This window comes from Perissodus microlepis, chromosome 22 (assembly GCF_051167445.1).
Source record: "Perissodus microlepis isolate ML-2025 ecotype Zambia chromosome 22, ASM5116744v1, whole genome shotgun sequence".
Lineage (NCBI taxonomy): Eukaryota > Metazoa > Chordata > Actinopteri > Cichliformes > Cichlidae > Perissodus > Perissodus microlepis.
In genome coordinates, this window is record NC_140481.1 from 17,608,477 (window position 1) to 17,626,378 (window position 17,902).

The window sequence follows — 17,902 nt, forward strand, 5'->3', positions numbered from 1 at the left end:
GAAAAGCAAACAAAGCTGACTTTTTCCAAACGGATTTGGGTTTGAAATAACTACATTTATTAATTACAAACTTTATTACAACAAATAGAAATATTAACCGGGGGTGGGGGCTTTCGGTCCTTAATAAAATATGCCAAATTTTATTTCTTTTAATGTCACACAAAACAAAAACACATGTGGCAAAATCACTTTTTACCACGTCTAAGGTGTACCCTGCCTCTTGACCTATAACAGCAGGGACAGGCTCCAGTCCCTGAATTGGATAAACAGAAGAGAGTGGATGGATGCTACTGCATGTAGCTGTTAAAACCGTGGATCAACAGCTTCAGGCATACGTGTGCTGCTGTTAAAAGTTGGACTCACCATTAAGACTTCCCATAACACTACTTTCAGTCCTGTAAGTCAGTGTTTGAACAGTTGCTATTCAACTGTGTACTGCTGTCTAGTGGCCTGATGTGTGTATTACACACAGAGTAACATCACAGTAGGGTTTCTCATGCTGTGTGTGGTGTTTTTCAGTCCCAACTCCATCCACTGAGGAAGATCATGTAACAAGGTTAAAAGCTGAAGAGCTGTCAGACTTCTGTTAATGGACTTTTCATCCATCAATGTAAGGACATATCAATAAAATTTATTGGTGCTTTTCATATTTTAATTTGTCATTTTAACCACATAAAACACTTAAGCAGACACACATTAGAGGATAAAACTGATTAAAATAAAGTGAGGAACATCTTCCTGCATAGCGTTACTGTCATTTAAAGAGCAGCTGATCTAAAATAAAATGCTTAACTGTCTTGTTTTTGGTTGTTTTGTGTAGTTCTATTCAGCTGAGAAGGTGCAGTAGATTCCCCAGTGATCACTAGTGTAGCGTCCACAGTCCAGCTTCTCCAGCCCCACCAAGGCCATGTGATCAGGGGCCAGACGTGGGACTCCACGTCTGATGGCCGGGCGGAGGTAGATTCTATCAAAGCGGAAGCGAACATGGTAGGAAGCTTTCTTGTTGTTGTTGGCAAAGGTGTCCCACGTGTAGCGGCAGTGCTCCTGTTTGCCCAGTCGCTCCCACACATCACAGACAGTTGCAGGCAGGCCCACCTTGGGTACCTAAGACGGGTCCAGAGAAAAGAGTTACTGTGATTTCTTGTTACAAGTTTACTGGCTGTATCTGAGTGGAAGGAGCAGCGTCTGACCTCCCCATCCCTCAGGTTTGTGTCTCCCCCAAACACAACGGTGACATCATCAGGTGCATGTTTAAACCTCCACTTCACCACATGCAGCTGATTCATACGCTCTTTAGCATTGGCCTTACAGCTCTCAAAGTGGGATGTCATCAGGCACAGCTTCTGGCCATCGACGATCACCTGATTTTTGCAAAAAAAAATGTTTCTGAGCATCACGTTCAGCAGAACTTATGCACACAAAGAAAATATCAGAGATGATTTTGAAAGGGAATTGCACATTTACATGAGTTAGAGCCATTTCTATCTCATCCGTTCAAGTTATTCGAATGTGTCACAATCAAAATTGTAGGAGAGGAAATTAGTTAGAATGTTTAGGAGTTCAAACCTGCATGAACTGGAAACTGCTGGAACACCAGCATCTCTGTCCATAGTGAACCCGATTGAGAGTGTGCTGACCAAGAAAGAAGCCCCTGCTCCACATGGGCAAGTCAAATTGTTTCTGGTCAAATGTTTCATGGTCAGGTGAGAGAAAAAGGTTGAGCAATGACAGGAGGTATGTGTGAAGGAGTAAAGATGAGACTTTCAAACCTAGAAACACCGTATCAGCTGTCAAGCATGGTGGTATCATCGTGCTCTGGGGCTGTTTTGCTGCCAGTAGTATTGGTACATTGTATAAAGTAATGGAATACTGAAGGAGGAAGACTACAAAATTCTTCCAAAAATTCCCTATATTCTTCAAAGGATCTGCAATAGTGGAATTCACACCTGATGGTGTGAAAGGAGGAATTTGTTAGAAATAAGATTTTGATAAAGTTTTTTTTGAACATTAATTGCAATGTATGATCACGATAGAGTTGATGCACTCCTCATTAAAAGGATACAAGCATTGATCTCACGGTGTGAAGGGTTAACTAAGAGGAGTTGACAGAGTTGAGTGTTGAAGGCAAATTGCTAAACACTTACAGAGCACAACACAGAGCAGACAGGCTGCTTGTTCTTGGGTGTATGATAACAGGGTGGTCTAGTCAACAAGAAAGAAAAACTGACTTCATTGTGTCAATTAAAGCTGACATCAGCATGAAAATAAAACATCCCTGGTAACAACTGTAAGGTAGGGAGGGGTTTCCTCACACAGGAGAAGATCCCGGACTGACAGAATAACTGAAAAATAAGACAAAGCTGAAGAAGAACTGCCCACTGAACTGCTGATAATGTACGCATTATAACCATGATGTGCTGCAGGATGTGGGAGACGCAGGCAGCGGCCGTGAGAAGGTGGAAGAAGATAACAAGGAGGGAGAAGAGAACATAGAGGAACAATGAAGGCTGTTTTTAGTGTGGGCACACATGAAGATTGGGTTACGGAAAACCAGGAAAAACTAAGGCAGACTGACTCAGAGTGGAGGTTAAGAAAGGGTCCTGAGCATCACAACAAAAGGTACACACATCCTAACAGCAAATGCATTAACCCGCTTACTAACAAACAACACACACACACACGCTTGTAATGCAGACCAGCTTATACTCATAAATATGCCATATCTCTCATTACTGTTAAAATTGGAAAACTTAACAGACACTTACTACCAAATGACACTTACTGCTGACCAAGACCTTGCAGGACAACAGGTTGATTTTTTAATAGACCGGTGCCTCCAATTAGTGATCAGTCAACAAATTTAGTGATAATATGTTAGAATTATAAGATGCTTTCTAATGATTAAACAACACGTGAGATTAATTAAATAAAGGAAATGATCTTTTATAATAGTCTTTAAAAATAATCTTTTAAACTTGCATTTCTATTGTTATCATGCTGTCCTGTCAACTTGGTGGGTTTAGGTTTGACATGTAAACTAGATGACTGCCATTATTTCAGGGAAAGGGGATTTATCTTCCATCTTGCAGATGATTAAATGAGTGCAATGACTCCAACAGACTGTTGATTTTCCTGTTTCTGACAAACATGTGAAATTTGTACCATGACACACACACACATCTGATTACATGGAAACAAACGTGCTGCATGTAACAGCACATGGGTCAGAGGGAACTGATGAGCAGTTTGAGAAAAAATAGTACAGAGGTACAGGAAACTGAGAGGAAACTGAGTATTTAACAAAAGATAAGTATGTAATTCTCACTGACAAAACTGTTTTCATAGAATACATGACAGCATTTATAACATTTTAAGGGCCAAGGGTTCCTTCCACTGCTTTGCATTTATCACGCAATGAGGAAATAGATGGACAAATACTGCCTAGCTTTGTTTTAGAGATATGCAAACGATGAAGGACTTTGAACTGTATGAGTTGTAATCTGGCATTAACAGAGCATTCTTTAATCCTCTTCAACCCATTGGCCCATAAAGCGTCTGATATCTCTTCTTCCATGTCCTAAACCCAAGCATCCCTGATGTGGTATGTAGGTGCTGTAAGTGTAAAAAGTCTAGTAAACTGGCTGATTAGGTGTTTGGAAGCAGGATTTTGTAATCAAATTATCACAGAACTCACTATGAGCAGGGGGCTGGTCCAGATGGGAGAAAGAGTGTTTAACAAAATACCTGATTTTGTAAGTATCGAAAGAAATGAGCAGAGGGAAGCATACATTTTGATTGCAGCTGAGCAAATGAAGCAAAACAAATGTCGATGTAGAGGTCTTTAATAGTGTGAAGAACTCATTCTGACCATCTGAACAGCAGGAACAGCTAAAGCATTATTCCAGAAAACCCACATTCTGGCGTTGCAAACCCATAAATAGTGCCTGAAAACTGGGAGGCCTAATCCGCCCTCAGAGGTGGGTTTCTGCAAGTGTGCCTTCACAACTCTATGGGATTTATTTGCTCAGAAGAAAGACATAATGATAGAGTCAATAGTTTGAAAAAAAAGTGATGTAAGAAAGATGGGAATGTTTTGGAAGAGATGAATACATTTAGGAAGTACAACTATTTTAATTATATTGATACATCTAATCAAAGAAAGTGGGAGAAGTGTCCAATTATCTATCTTAGCTTTAATACTATCAACCAGGTCCTGAAAGTTCAATTTAAATAGTAGCCAGAAAGTTGCCCAAATTTATTGATGAGGCGAAGCAGGCCAGGCAAAGAGAGCCTGGCATCTGACAGTGTCAGGGCCACATCATCTGCAAGTAAAGTGATGATGGACTCGACAGGACCACTGGATATGCCTACAATGTCAGAGTTGTTCCTAACTGTAATGGCCAGAGGCTCCATAGGCAAGGCAAGTTTATTTATATAGCACAATTCAACAACAAGGTGATTCAAAGTGCTTTACATAGCTAAAGCAAAGAGCACAGGGGACAAACAGCAACCCTGCCTAGTCCCTCAGTGAAGTAGAAACAATTGTGACTTTATTCTGTCATGTATTCTATGAAAACAGTTTTGTCAGTGAGAATTACATACTTATCTTTTGTTAAATACACACTCAGTTTCCTCTCAGTTTCCTGTACCTCTGTACTATTTTTTCCTCAAACTGCTCATCAGTTTGACCCATGTGCTGTTACTGTCACGGTTCTGGGTCGGTTCGACCCAGTAGTTTGAGTTCTGATGTTTTGGTTTATTTTTGAGTGATTGTTGTGTTTTCGGGTGCTATTATTATTATTGTTATTAGAATTATTTGTGTCTGTTTGTTCTTGTTTAAGGATTTGTTCTTCGGTCGTGTCTGCTTAGTATAGGTCTAGTTCCATGTGTCATTTTCTGTCTGTCTCTCAGTGTCGAGTCTGCGTCTTTGTGTGATGGTTTCTTGTTCCTGTTTTATTGTGAATGTCTGCGTCTCACGTGGGTGTGTTCAGTTTTACCTCTTGTCTCGTCTCGTTAATTACTCCCAGCTGTGTCCCCCACCTGTGTGTAATCTCCCTGTGTTTCTCTGTGTGTATTTAAGTCGTGTCTTCTGTCTTTGTAATTGCTGGTCCGTCTGTGTATCTACCATGTTCCTTTCGTGTGTTCTCCCTGCTGTCACCGTCATATACCAGCTTCCTTCATGTTCATGTTCATGTTCGTGTTCTTGTTCAGGCTCAGTAGTTTAGTTCTCCGTTTGCCCATTCTTATTTTTTGTGTTCAATAAACCACCTTCACACCTTCTCTACTGCCTGCGATTGGATCCTCCTTTATTATTTCCACACGGCTCATCTCACTCGCCGTGACAGTTACATGCAGTGCGTTTGTTTCCATGTAATCAGATGTGTGTGTGTGTCATGGTACAAATTTCACATGTTTGTCAGAAACAGGAAAATCAACAGTCTGTTGGAGTCATTGCACTCATTTAATCATCTGCAAGATGGAAGATAAATCCCCTTTCCCTGAAATAATGGCAGTCATCTAGTTTACATGTCAAACCTAAACCCACCAAGTTGACAGGACAGCATGATAACAATAGAAATGCAAATGAATTATGAATTGTACTCTGTGTGCAGACTGCCTGACACTGAGAAGTCCACAGCTGTGCAAACCAAATCTTTAACTGCCTAATAATAAAATAGTGTGAACTGCTAAATTGTCTCCTGAACTTCTCTCAGCAAGAAAGGAATACCAAACAACTCAAATCAACCGTCTAGCTCAGGGGTCCTCAATCCCAGTCCACAAGGGCCGGTGTCCCTGCAGGTTTTAGATGTGTCCTTGATTCATCACAGCTGATTTAAATGGATAAATTACCTTCTCAACATGTCTTGAAGTTCTCCAGAGGCCTGGTAATGAACTAATCATGTGATTCAGGCGTGTTGACCCAGAGTGAGATCTAAAACCTGCAGGACACCGGCCCTCGCGGACTGGGATTGGGGACCCCTGAGCTAGACGGTTGAAATTTGGACACAAAAGGAATTATAGCTCCTTTCTCTTTAAGCAGCTTTACCTCTGACTTACTAGACTTACTATTTCTAGAAAAAAAAAAATACACAAAACTGAGTATTTAGAGCCTAAGCCTGAAGCCCGAGCTTTGACGCCCAGGGTCTACTTAGCTTCTTCAGTTTCAAATCATTAGGTTTGAATCCATCATAATAACAATACATACAGTATGTGCTGGATGTGAGAGAAAACCAGGAAAACCAAAACAGGCTCAAACAGCTGAGCTTCTCCAAAGTGTATTCCATGGCCTGTGTAATAATCTGGTAGTGTTGGTACAACAGTCAGGTTTTATAAAAACAGTGAAGAAAGAACACAGATGTTAATAATATCATCTAAAGTCCCTAACAGCTCTCCTCATGTGTGACACTACGTGAAACCAAAGCAGTTCAACTGCATTCAGCCATTAATCACCATTTGATGATTCATACATGGACTTTTCCTACCTGTATCTGACATACTGTACCTTCAATCATCAGGTAGCTCGCAAACCGTTTCTTCAAGAAGTGGACATAAGGGTCAATGAGCTCCTGCAGGAACACCACATCAGGTTTGTATCTGCATTTACAAAGATTTACTTTAATCATATTAACTGTCACATATATGCAGCTTTTGGCAAAATGTTGCATCTCCAGCAACAATTTCTCCCAAATGATGCCTTAAAGTGTGAAAAATGTAACACGTGCTTACAAGTTTAAATATTTAACCAGGCCTCTGGCACGCTCTGAAGGGTTTTCCACATCAAGCCCATCCACATTCCAGGTGATCAGGGACAGTTTAAAATCCTCTTTTTCTGAGGGTTCCTGTGTGACAGCAGGACTGTTGGCTGGACTGTCACCATGACTGTCACCGTGACTGGCAGCAGGACTGTCATCAGCCAATTCCATCCTGCAAATTTTTCATAGAAGCAGTCAATGAAAATACAAGAGTCATAAACAAACTTCACCTCATGTAGGAGAACAGACAGCAGACTTACCAGTCATCTGGAGTAGTATCTTCACCACTGTGTGTTTCAGAGTCACTCTCCATGTCTGCTTCAACAAGTTAGCTCATGGATCTCTAAAAGAAAGGTCACAACAGGTTATGCTTTCTATTCATTTATTATAACTTAAAAAAATAGCTTGGCTGCAAATACACCCAGGCAGTTTCTCAGTATGTTTATTTGTGTCTTTGTGTGTATGGTTGCAACACAAATGTGGTTGAAAGTATGTCGACATGTTCTAGCTCCACCCATTCTATCAATTTTGCATAACCTTTTTCCCAAACTTTAATAAACATACAGAAAATTATATAAAAACAAATACTAAACTATTTGCAATCTCTATCCATATTTACAAACCCCCTAATGCCTAATTCCTATTCTGTACGTGTGGATTTTAAGGCAGGCAGAATAAACCTACACTTGAATCATGTTGTTTCATTAATTCTTTAGTTCTTCTTCTTTAACCCTTTTCATATTTGAAACGATTTAAATAACAATAATAACTAAAAGAAATAAAACTCTTCAGCGTGGTATCGTACCTCTGTGTAAATCACAAGTCGACAGTTTCTCCACTATGGCACAGATCAGCTCGACAGTTTCGAGTTTACCTGGATACGTCCTGTTTGCTCCGTCAGCTGATTCAGGAAACACCCACGTAAATTAGTGATACTCACAGTTCAGTTAGGAGAAAACCGCCTGACTAAACAGCACACTGGCCGACAGAGACAACCATTCAGTGAAAATGACAAATCTACGGATGCAACATCTGGAACACGCAGAGAGGAATTTCAACAAATATAACCAGTTAACCTAAAACACCGGCATTTAAACTGCTGTAAATGACTTGTTGGTCTATAATTTGTGAATTATATGTCAAATGTATCCCTCGTGAATGATATCATCTTGACCAAAAACAACATTATTAAGCGGCCAAAAAGCGCTGGATTGGTAATAACGTAGGTACAATACCGAGGTCATGAAGATTCGCACATAACGTGCTTTAAAAAAAAAATAAAAAATAAATGTATGACCTCTTTGTAAATCCTGCTCATGAAAACAAATGTAAGTAAAGACTTTACACATAAACACAAAATTACTTTTTACCACGTCTAATGTGCACCCCGCTACTTGCCCTATATTACATGTAGCTGTTAAAACAGCGGATCAACAGTTTCAGGCATAACTGTGTGTGTAGTGGTTAAAACCTGGACTCACCATTACGACTTCCCATAACACTGCTTCTTGTCTTTGTCAGTGTTTGAACAGTTGCGATTCAACTGTGTACTGCTGTCTAGTGGCCTGATGCGTGTATTACACACAGAGTGACTTCCCAGTAGGGTTTCTCATGCTGTGTGTGGTGTTTTTCAGTCCCAACTCCATCCACTGAGGAAGATCATGTAACAAGGTTAAAAGCTGAAGAGCTGTCAGACTTCTGTTAATGGACTTTCCCCCCCATCAGTGCAAGTGTATAATAAAACAAAGACATTGTAATTTATTGGTACTTTTCATATTTTAATTTGTCATTTTAACCACATAAAACACCTAAGCAGACACACATTAGAGTATAAAACTGATTAAAATAAGGTGAATCGTTTACAGGCGATAAGAACATCTTCCTGCATAGCATTACAGTAATTTAAAGAGCAGATGATCTAAAATAAAATGCTTAACTGTCATGTTTTTGGTTGCTTTGTGTAGTTCTATTCAGCTGAGAAGGTGCAGTAGATTCCCCAGTGATCACTAGTGTAGCGACCACAGTCCAGCTTCTCCAGCCCCACCAAGGCCATGTGATCAGGGGCCAGACGAGGGACTCCATCCTTGGTAGCCGAGCGGAAGTAGATTCTGTCAAAGCGGCAGCGACTGACATACGGAACAGTTTTGTTGTTGTTGGCTTTAGTATCCCACGTGTAGCGGCAGTGCTCCTGCTTGCCCAGTCGTTCCCATACATCACAGACAGTTGCAGGCAGGCCCACCTTGGTCACCTAAGACGGGTCCAGAGAAAAGAATTACTGTGATTACTTGTTACAAGTTTACTGGCTGTATGTGAGTGGAAGGAGCAGCGTCTGACCTCCGCATCCCTCAGGTTTGTGTCTCCCCCAAACACAATGGTGACATCATCAGGTGCCTCTGACATCCTCTGCATCACCACATGCAGCTGTTTCATCCGCTCTGCAGCATGTCCCTTACAGCTCTCAAAGTGGGATGTCATCAGGCACAGCTTCTGGCTGTTGACGATCACCTGATTTTTGGAAAGGAAAATGGTCCTAAGTATCCCGTTCCGCAGAACTTATGCACATAAAGAAAATATCACAGATGATTTTGCACACACCTGAGCAACAAGCAGGTTCCTCATCATCTGAGTGGTGGGATAAGGTACTATCTCGCTCTCCACAAATTTGACTCGTGACTTTTTCAGCAACATCCCTGTGAAGTAACCTTCCTCACCACCTGGTCAACACAAGTCAGGAGGAAGAGGGAGACTTTTAAGCTTTGGTTCCCCTTCACATCAAATCTTTAGTCAAGGTATCCTGATACACACAAGTATCAATATCATGTGCAAACTGTATGTGTACACAGATACTTAATGGTTGTGGTCAGTTTACATTTAGTCATTGTGTGTATCAATGTCGTGGTAATTTGGAGGCTTTTAATGACTTCTTTGAACTGTCCTATTTCCAGTGTGCAATGATTGTAAAGCATACATCTTTAATGAGTGAAAAAAATTGAAAGTCTGAATTCATTTGAGATTTTCTCTAATCCACACAGAGTCAAAAGTATGCTTACAGACTCAAATAAACATATACACTCTGACTTGAATGTTTTAATAAGTGGTGCTGAAGACTCTAAAATGTCTTAACTGTACAAGTCAATAAAAGCCCTAAAATTACCATGAGACACTCCTTTTACTCCTACACTGCAACCTTCCATGCCAATCAAGTCAGTGTTGACCCGATGTGCAGTTACATTTCTCTGGAGGTCCACGTTAGGTTATGCAGACGGTTACCTCGTGGGCTTAAAATGAGCTTCCTGTCACAGTTCCCGCAGAAGTATAATCCCCATATTAGTACAACAGTCAGAATTTATAAAAGCAGTGAAAGAAGAACACAGATGTCACTAATATCTACAAATGTCTCTAATGGCTCTGCTCATGCGACACTGAGGGAAACCAAAGCAGTTCAACTGCATTCAGCCATTAATGACCATTTTATCGTTCACACGAGTGCTTTGCCTAACTGTATCTAACATACTGTACCTTCAATCATCAGGTAGCTGACAGCCCGTTTCTTCAAGTACTGGACATAAGGGGGAATGAGCTCCTGCAGGAACACCACGTCAGGAGTGTATCTATGAAACAAAAAAAACAACAAACAATGAAAGTAAAAACAATTACTTTACTTACATTAACTATCAAATATATAGAACTTTGAGCAAAATGTAAAATTTCCTCCAAATGATGCCTAAAACTGTGCAACAACTGTAGCACATGCTTACAAGACTAAATATGAACACAGGCCTCTGGCACGCTCTGCAATGTTGTCCGTATCAAGTCCGTCCACGTTCCAGGTGATCATGGACAGTTTACCATCATCTTCTTCTGAAGGTTTCCGTGTGGTAGCAGGACTGTCTGCAGTCAAATCTATGCTGCAAATGTTTCCACAGACAGTTTGGCTAAAATGCACAGAGTCATAAGTAAACTTCACCATACACAGAAAAGACAGCAGACTCACCAGTTTGCAGCAGGGGCATCTTCAACCTTCTGCCTCTTAGCTTTGGGGGTGGTGTCTTTCTCTGGAAGCTCCTCAACATCAAACACTCTCTCCATGTCTGCCTCAAAGAATGAGTTCAAGGCTCTCTGAAGGAAAAGAGACAGGAATGTGCTGCTTATCACAGGGCTAAAAAATAAAAAAAATATCAGGACTTGGCTGTATATACATCCGTATTCCAGCATCAGCATCAATGTAATGTTTTTAGCTACAGGCTCTTATTTAATCAGTAAAATAACCCGCAGCTGTGCTGAGTGCAATTAAAAGTGCCCATTTGGACTCCGGCTACAACACCAGAGTTACACTCAGCTGGTGTATGTACCTCCATCTCCCAGTCATTCTCAGCCAGGTAGCACTGAGCCACGGCGCTTTCAGTTCCCGCTATGGCTGCAAACTCGTCACAGAGGCGGCTTCTTTTTTCCTCCAAGTTAGAAACTGACGGTGTGTCCGACTCCGAGGTAGAAGCCATCTTTATTAGACACCAGTTTTGCACAAGTACATCTGAAATAAAGATTTAAAACCAAACATTAGCCCATCTTTTCTCTCTGCAAGTTCTCTAAGGTGTACCCATGAAATACGTCCGGGTGAACTTGCTAAACAGTTTCTAATTCGGATAAATTGAAGCTTTAAATAAGACTTTTTAGGGTTGATATACCATTTCATAAGACTCCGTACCATTAAAATATACTTTTTATTATAAAAAATATTTAACTAAAAGAAGGTTTGGAAAAAAACTATTAAAATTAAAATTTTATACGCACGCGGCGCTGTTTACCTTCTTTACTGTGGCTGGCCAGTTAAAGTTTCACCCGGACCGTTTTGCGGCACGCCACAGTTTCCGGCGGTGTAAGATAAACAGAAGTTTGACATTGGCTGCATGAAAAGGTGTTAAACACACACACCGTGCCGTTAACAATGGCTTCGCTTACTTTGAATTCCCTAAAACATGTAATGAGAGCTATGGTGGATAGCCCAGGCTTCGACAGGGTACTTAGCAAGGTAAATATGGACAGTTTGTGCCAATTAGTTTTTGGTTTAAGCGCAGAAAAAAGCCGGATCGTGTCTGTATTGTTGCGCTGACATAAAAACAACTCTGTGTTTTCTTCAGGTGGACATTTTGTCTGCCAGCCCCGGTAAAGTGGTGTGTGAGATGCGGGTAGAAGAAGAGCACACAAACCGGGGAGGGACGCTGCACGGCGGGCTAACAGCCACACTGGTTGATGTCGTCTCCACCATGGCTATCATGTACAGTGAGAGGGGGGCACCGGGGGTCAGCGTGGATATGAATATAACGTGAGTCCATAACTATTGTAAGCCTTTCTGGGAACAGGTTCTACGCCTCAAAACTCTGGCATAAGGCAGATCTGCCTGTAAAAAGTAGCAGGCAGGGTTCAAGGTTCAATTGAAATATGTAAAATGAACCTTCACAGGGTCCTACAACACGGACCCAGCCACCAACCAGAATTGAGCTCGTGTAGGGTTATTTTCATACAAAAACTTTTTTTTAATGTTTTGCCGTTTGTGCTGCAGACATGGTTGTAGCATATTTTTTACTTTTATCTGTCACCTTTTGTACATTATACTATTTTTGTTTTCCTCATAAATGGGTAAATGTGAACACTTAGTCCAAAATTACTTTACTATCTTTATTCCATTTATCTGTGCTCAGGATAGGCACCAGGGGTACACCAGTTTGTGGAGTGACCAGGGCTAGGGACAGGTCAGGTTGAGTGGTTTGGAGAGGCTGAGATGGTTTTAGCATTTTCACACAAATATAACAGGCTTGTTCCTTTATGTTTTACACATTAAGTTTTTATTTCTCATTGCTGTGCACCTTCAAACAGCAAACCAATTTGAACCTAAATTAAAGGAATAATAACACATACAAGACACTCCTACTGGTGTATCCATCAGCTGGGCTTATCGCACACAAGATGAAAAAGGAAAAAAAATATTACCTGCGTATCATTTATAGCACTATACTCAGGGGGTTAAGGTGACATTCAGAACTGTGTTTTTGCTTATAAGCTGTGGTCACTGTATTTCAGTATCTAGCTAGAACTGCAGAAGAGGAGCAAGCATAAAGGGGATGATGCAGAGGGTTGGTGTGATGCTAGGGATAGGATGACATGGAGAAAGATGGCGACTCCTGAAGGGAGCAGCCAGAATAGGAAGAGCTTTGCACTCAGAAATGAGGATATTTAATACCACTTAAACTGTAGTGTCCGGCCTCTCTGTGAGGTCAAAGTCATGAAGAGTGATGAGTCATGACCCCACATTTGAGAGAAAAGTACTTTAAAAATATATAGTTTTTTGCCCCCTTGTTGATCAGAATTTTTATTTTCTTTGGTTTGAAGAATCGCCCAGTAAGAAAATGGGCCCTGGCTTGATCCCAGGAGACAAATCCCTTTGGGGTTTCATCAGATGTGTTAATGCAGGGAGCAGCCAAAAGTAGCTTTATTCACTTATTGCCAAGACTAAAGGATAAATGTTGAAAGTCAGAAATAACATACTCAGCTTAGCGCACTGAGGGTTAAGTTACACCTCACAGGATTAAACTTAACCTCTTGCAGGCTTTCCTAACCTGGCTGATAATTTCCCCGATAAACTACAAAAGCTGTCACTGTGTCATAGGTACATGAACGCTGCCAAGATGGGAGAAGATGTTCTCATCACCGCTCAGGTTCTGAAACAGGGACGGAGTCTGGCGTTTGCCACAGTGGACCTCACCAACAAGGTTACAGGGAAGATCATCGCACAAGGAAGACACACCAAACATCTTGGCAGCAGCTGAAGCTTCTCCACTCTGTATCTGTCTGTAGTGTCAAAGCGAGAGTGACGATGTAAACAGCTTCTCTCTGTCTGTAAATAAGTTTGTAATCAGTACTTCAGTGGTGGGTGTCACAACGCTTGGGCTACGAGCTGGTGGTTACTTGATGTTTATTTCCTGCTGTTAAATATTTGCCAATAACTTAAATTGACACCAGTGGTTATTGTATGATCAGAGCCCCTCGTGATTGAAAGACTGTATCAATGATTCGTGCGCATGCAATAAAAGCAAATGGACAAAGAGTGATGCTTTCAGAATTTGCACTGTATTGGGATATGCTCAGCAGTACTGATTTGAGAACCAACAGAGAAAAAAATTCCAGAAGTTACACGCCTTACATCCTTTTAAAGTGAACACACTGAATCAACAAGGAGCAAAATTATATGTGCGTAATATTCTTTGACAAGCAAGCCTGCAAAACCCAATTTAATTTGATGAGCATGGTGGCAAATCATCTAACTTTTAGTAGGTCAAATAAAAATAACAGAATTAGCTTTCAGCAACTTTTGTTAGGTATGTTAAACAATAAATGTCGCCATTTCAGTTACTCACCAACCCACATCCCCAATAAAACAAACATAAAAACATCATTTCAGTAGCTCAATGGAATAGTGCTTGAACAGTGAACATGACCCTCAACGTCTAACCAACTTTGTGTGTATAACACCTTTCAAGTCACTCAAGGTTTTAGCGAAGGCTTGCCTAGCATGTTTCAGAGGAAAGCAAATGACACCAAACCATCTTTGAAAGTCCAGCAAAATAACTAAGGCTGTTTATAAGAAGCGATACCTACACCATATGATTTGACAGATACTGTTCATCTCATTATCTCTTTGCTTACACGGGTGTTTAAACACCTCTCCACACCTGTCCTCGGTCACAAGACTGCGTAAAGTTGTTCTAGACACCTGCGTGACATTACAAGCTTTAACAATCATTTCTTATGACAACAAGGATATAAAACGCGTCCATGTGAGAACCACCATGATGACCTGTGTATTGTTTGTTCCTGTTCTGATGCAACATAAAGAGTTCCTTCAATGACCGGTGCTGTTGACAGTGCAGCTCCAAGAGAACAACCAACCACTCAAAATCAATGTTCGTGCAGGTTCAAATGAACAAAAATAGGTGAGTGAGAAGCAGGGAATGAGGAGGAAGTGGAAAAAAAGGTGAGGGATAAATCCAAAAATGGTAGGGAGAAGAGGGGTGGGGGCACACTGGGAGCATGAGGCAGAAAAAAAATGAAGGATGGGAACTCAATCAGCTTCAGGTCAGGGAAGGTAGAACGAGTAGAAACAAAAAAGGAGATCCAAGCATAAGTTCACATCTTAAAGGGAAAAAAGGATGGAGATGAGTACATCAATTTGCTTCTGAAGGCTTAGGCAAGAGGAAGGGAGAAAGGCTTTTTTTTTTCTTTTTCATTCCCCCTCCGTGTGGCTGGGTGGAGCAAGAAGCCTTAATCAGGCATGTAAGGGCGGAGGTGATCCTCGATGTCTCCCACACCCCAGCAGGTCAGCTGGTCCTGGGGCAAGTACAGGCAGAGGCTGCACAACTTGAAAACTGTGGCCTTGGTTTTAGGAGTCTGAAAGAATGTGGACAACATTTGTGATAAAGTGTGTTAACAAGACCATTTCAGGGTTTTTTCCTCCTCTTTTTAGGAGAATTACATTTTATTTTCAGTGATGCGACATACCTGTAAGTGCTGTCTATCCATGAAGAGAAATACAGACTGAGTTGGGTTGTTCATGACCATTCCAGCCTTGTCTTTACGACCCAAAGCATGCATGCACTGCTTCTCGTAGTCTCCATGATGAAATTCAAACTTGGCCTGTAAATAAGACAGACTTAAGAACTACGGACAAAGTTTTGTTATGTAAAGTCTCAGTTTCCCAGACACAGATTAAGCCTAGTCTCAGGCTACAAACTCACAGTGTTTCGTGTTAGTTGAGGACTGAACTTCATACATATCTGGGAAACTGGCTGCAAAATTGAATTTGCTGATAAGATGCTTTTTTTTTACTATTTAAAATTGCTACACTGTGAAGGTGATTTAAAAAAATGTACACAATGTACACAAAGATGATATTTTTAACTTTCTATAGTTCTGACCAAACCTAAGGTGATAAGGACTGACCTGAACAGGCCTAAAGGGTTCATCATCGGCCCCCTTCCATCTGGAGAACAGCAGACAGACGATCTTCTCAATATCGTTGCGTGGCCATAGGATAAAATCCATTTCCTGAGTGCAGCCTATCACATCCTGTAAAAACACAGACAGCTAACATGACACAAAATGTTTACTTTTCCATACACTCCCCCTTTCAAATGGTATTGTGTCTCACCCTTCGCATTGACTGGTATCGGGGCGCGTGTAGTTGCACAACGTCTTTTTGCAGGAGCTCTATTGAACTCTCGAGAGAGTAGCTGGAATCGCGCACACCTCGTAGGATATTTTCTTCATAGTTGTTGGTCATCACTGGCACAACTTCGGCTACCTCAAAAAGTGCTGACTTCTTCTTCTGTAATGAAAGAAATTGGAGGGGGGATATTTTAAGGCATTGCTTTGGTTGTACAATGAGGAACAAACATGAGTGGATCTGTAGTGCTGGCAAACCTTTTCTTTGAAAACGAAGGCTATATAAATCTTGAAGTCAAACTGATCAGCCAAAGATTCCCTTTTCTTCCGAAGTTGAGCTCGAAGTCTATTTCGTGTTTGATTTCTGCGTGAAGTTGGGTCCCCCATGGTTGGATTTCGATGGTAGTGTCTTCTCCTCTTCTGCAGTATATTTTGGCTACACTCTCTACTTTCTGTTTGATAAAGGATGGAGCTGGCTACCCTTTGCAGAAACAACGCATCAAAACTCTAGGCTAAATCCTCAGTATACCAACTACGAACTTAAAAGGTCATAAAAATCTTAAACAAAACTAAGTCATTTCGATTGTTTTGTTAAAAAAAGGGCAGTGTTGAGGAGGGGGGGAATGGTCGACAAGCTAAGACTACATCTCCTTTATGCTTGATCAGAAATCCATGTTTTAAGACATGACTTTCAAGGACCGTGAGCTTCGTTTTTCAACCTGCCATGGAGGGATTACAACAAAGATTTAAATTAAAACAGCAACTCAAATGACTCAACTTTTCCCTCCTATAGATGGTACTGAAATCAGCAGAAAGCGCTGCTGCAAAAACCCATATCGCTAGTTTTCTGCAATTGAGATTGTGGACTACAGCAAGCGGACAAATATTCTATCGTTTGGGTCATTTCAAAGTCCCTCATCCATGGCTGTCTTTTTGCTTCCGTGCAGACACTGTTATGTGCGTGTTATAGACGGACTTGGGAAACAGACGAAGATGGCAGGTAAACACAGATGCCAGGAGATATTGGCACCGGGTAACATCGAAGACTACTGTGAAAGTAACTTGACATTTCCGTGACTTTTACTGCCACTCATTTGGCCCAGAGCCTGTGTCGTTGCTGCCACTGCCGATAGTCATGATGTGGGCGTATTTTTAGCACACTAGCTAAGGTGAGCTAGCAGGCTAATCTAGGCATTCACTTCCGACACTAACTAGTAGTGAGCCAGCGATATAGCTACATCTTATCATCTGACTGATTGGCTTAATTGAGGCCTATGTGTGATCACCTAGCTTAGCGTACAGTCATCTTTAAACGCGTTTACATTTCCCCCACCTCCTCGGCTCAATGTGACTGCCAGTGCTGTTTGAGTCTAAGAAACCTGCGGGCTTCACTCACTAACCGTTTACACCATTTTCGCTAAATGTAATGCGCTTCAGTCGTGCCTTGTTAACTACTTCATCGACAAAAAAACAGAATCAGCCCAGGGGAATCAATTATAGCCAATCAACGACAGCAGTTGAATGGCGAAATAATTGTTAGCTAAACAAAAGAAATCAACCCCGCGCTTTCCACGTCTGAAGTTTCGAGGTGTTTGCTGCGCTTGTTTTCTTTCTCTCCTTTTCTTCAGTCGTCACAACCTCCGGCTCGCCCTGCCGCATGCCATGTCAAGATAAATCGACAATCCAGCTCAAGTCCTCCGTTCTTTCAGTCGACATGTGGAGTTTTCTGTCTCCCGGCGGGCCCATATTTAACGACGTGTCGTCCAACGTTTTTTCCGTTTGGTTTCTTTGTTTGCGTGTTTTTTTAGATAGCTAATAATGGCACATACAAGCTAGACGGTCTACAGCCTCCCCCAAAATGGCTGCACAGTCAACTACAAAGATATGACGTGCCTTGACATGTGACCGCACGAGGGGAAAAAACAACGGCGCAA

General features: G+C 41.3%; 4 protein-coding genes across 4 annotated transcripts; 1 reads left to right on the plus strand and 3 right to left on the minus strand.

Annotated features, from left to right (window-relative positions):
- Positions 1-34: 34 nt before the first annotated feature.
- On the minus strand, positions 35-8,227 carry LOC146362892 (tyrosyl-DNA phosphodiesterase 2-like). The gene is made up of 8 exons (XM_084918521.1): positions 7,558-8,227; positions 7,013-7,095; positions 6,727-6,924; positions 6,503-6,594; positions 5,275-5,288; positions 3,800-3,857; positions 1,191-1,408; positions 35-1,104 (listed from the first exon to the last, which is right to left on the minus strand). The coding sequence occupies exons 2-8, from the start codon at positions 7,063-7,065 to the stop codon at positions 823-825; spliced, it is 915 nt and encodes a 304-aa protein (XP_084774647.1). The 5' UTR covers positions 7,066-7,095; positions 7,558-8,227; the 3' UTR covers positions 35-822.
- A 282-nt stretch (positions 8,228-8,509) lies between these two features.
- LOC146362893 (tyrosyl-DNA phosphodiesterase 2-like) lies at positions 8,510-11,377 on the minus strand. Its single transcript, XM_084918513.1, has 7 exons — positions 11,105-11,377; positions 10,747-10,871; positions 10,511-10,660; positions 10,272-10,363; positions 9,348-9,466; positions 9,087-9,257; positions 8,510-9,000 (listed from the first exon to the last, which is right to left on the minus strand). The coding sequence occupies exons 1-7, from the start codon at positions 11,249-11,251 to the stop codon at positions 8,719-8,721; spliced, it is 1,086 nt and encodes a 361-aa protein (XP_084774639.1). The 5' UTR covers positions 11,252-11,377; the 3' UTR covers positions 8,510-8,718.
- A 227-nt stretch (positions 11,378-11,604) lies between these two features.
- On the plus strand, positions 11,605-13,854 carry acot13 (acyl-CoA thioesterase 13). Its single transcript, XM_084918520.1, has 3 exons — positions 11,605-11,781; positions 11,891-12,075; positions 13,417-13,854. Exons 1-3 carry the CDS (start codon positions 11,698-11,700, stop codon positions 13,574-13,576), a joined length of 429 nt encoding a protein of 142 aa, XP_084774646.1. The 5' UTR covers positions 11,605-11,697; the 3' UTR covers positions 13,577-13,854.
- A 1-nt stretch (position 13,855) lies between these two features.
- On the minus strand, positions 13,856-17,833 carry c22h6orf62 (chromosome 22 C6orf62 homolog). Its single transcript, XM_084918516.1, has 5 exons — positions 16,227-17,833; positions 15,955-16,131; positions 15,747-15,872; positions 15,306-15,440; positions 13,856-15,194 (listed from the first exon to the last, which is right to left on the minus strand). Exons 1-5 carry the CDS (start codon positions 16,353-16,355, stop codon positions 15,069-15,071), a joined length of 693 nt encoding a protein of 230 aa, XP_084774642.1. The 5' UTR covers positions 16,356-17,833; the 3' UTR covers positions 13,856-15,068.
- Between the last annotated feature and the right edge of the window lie 69 nt (positions 17,834-17,902).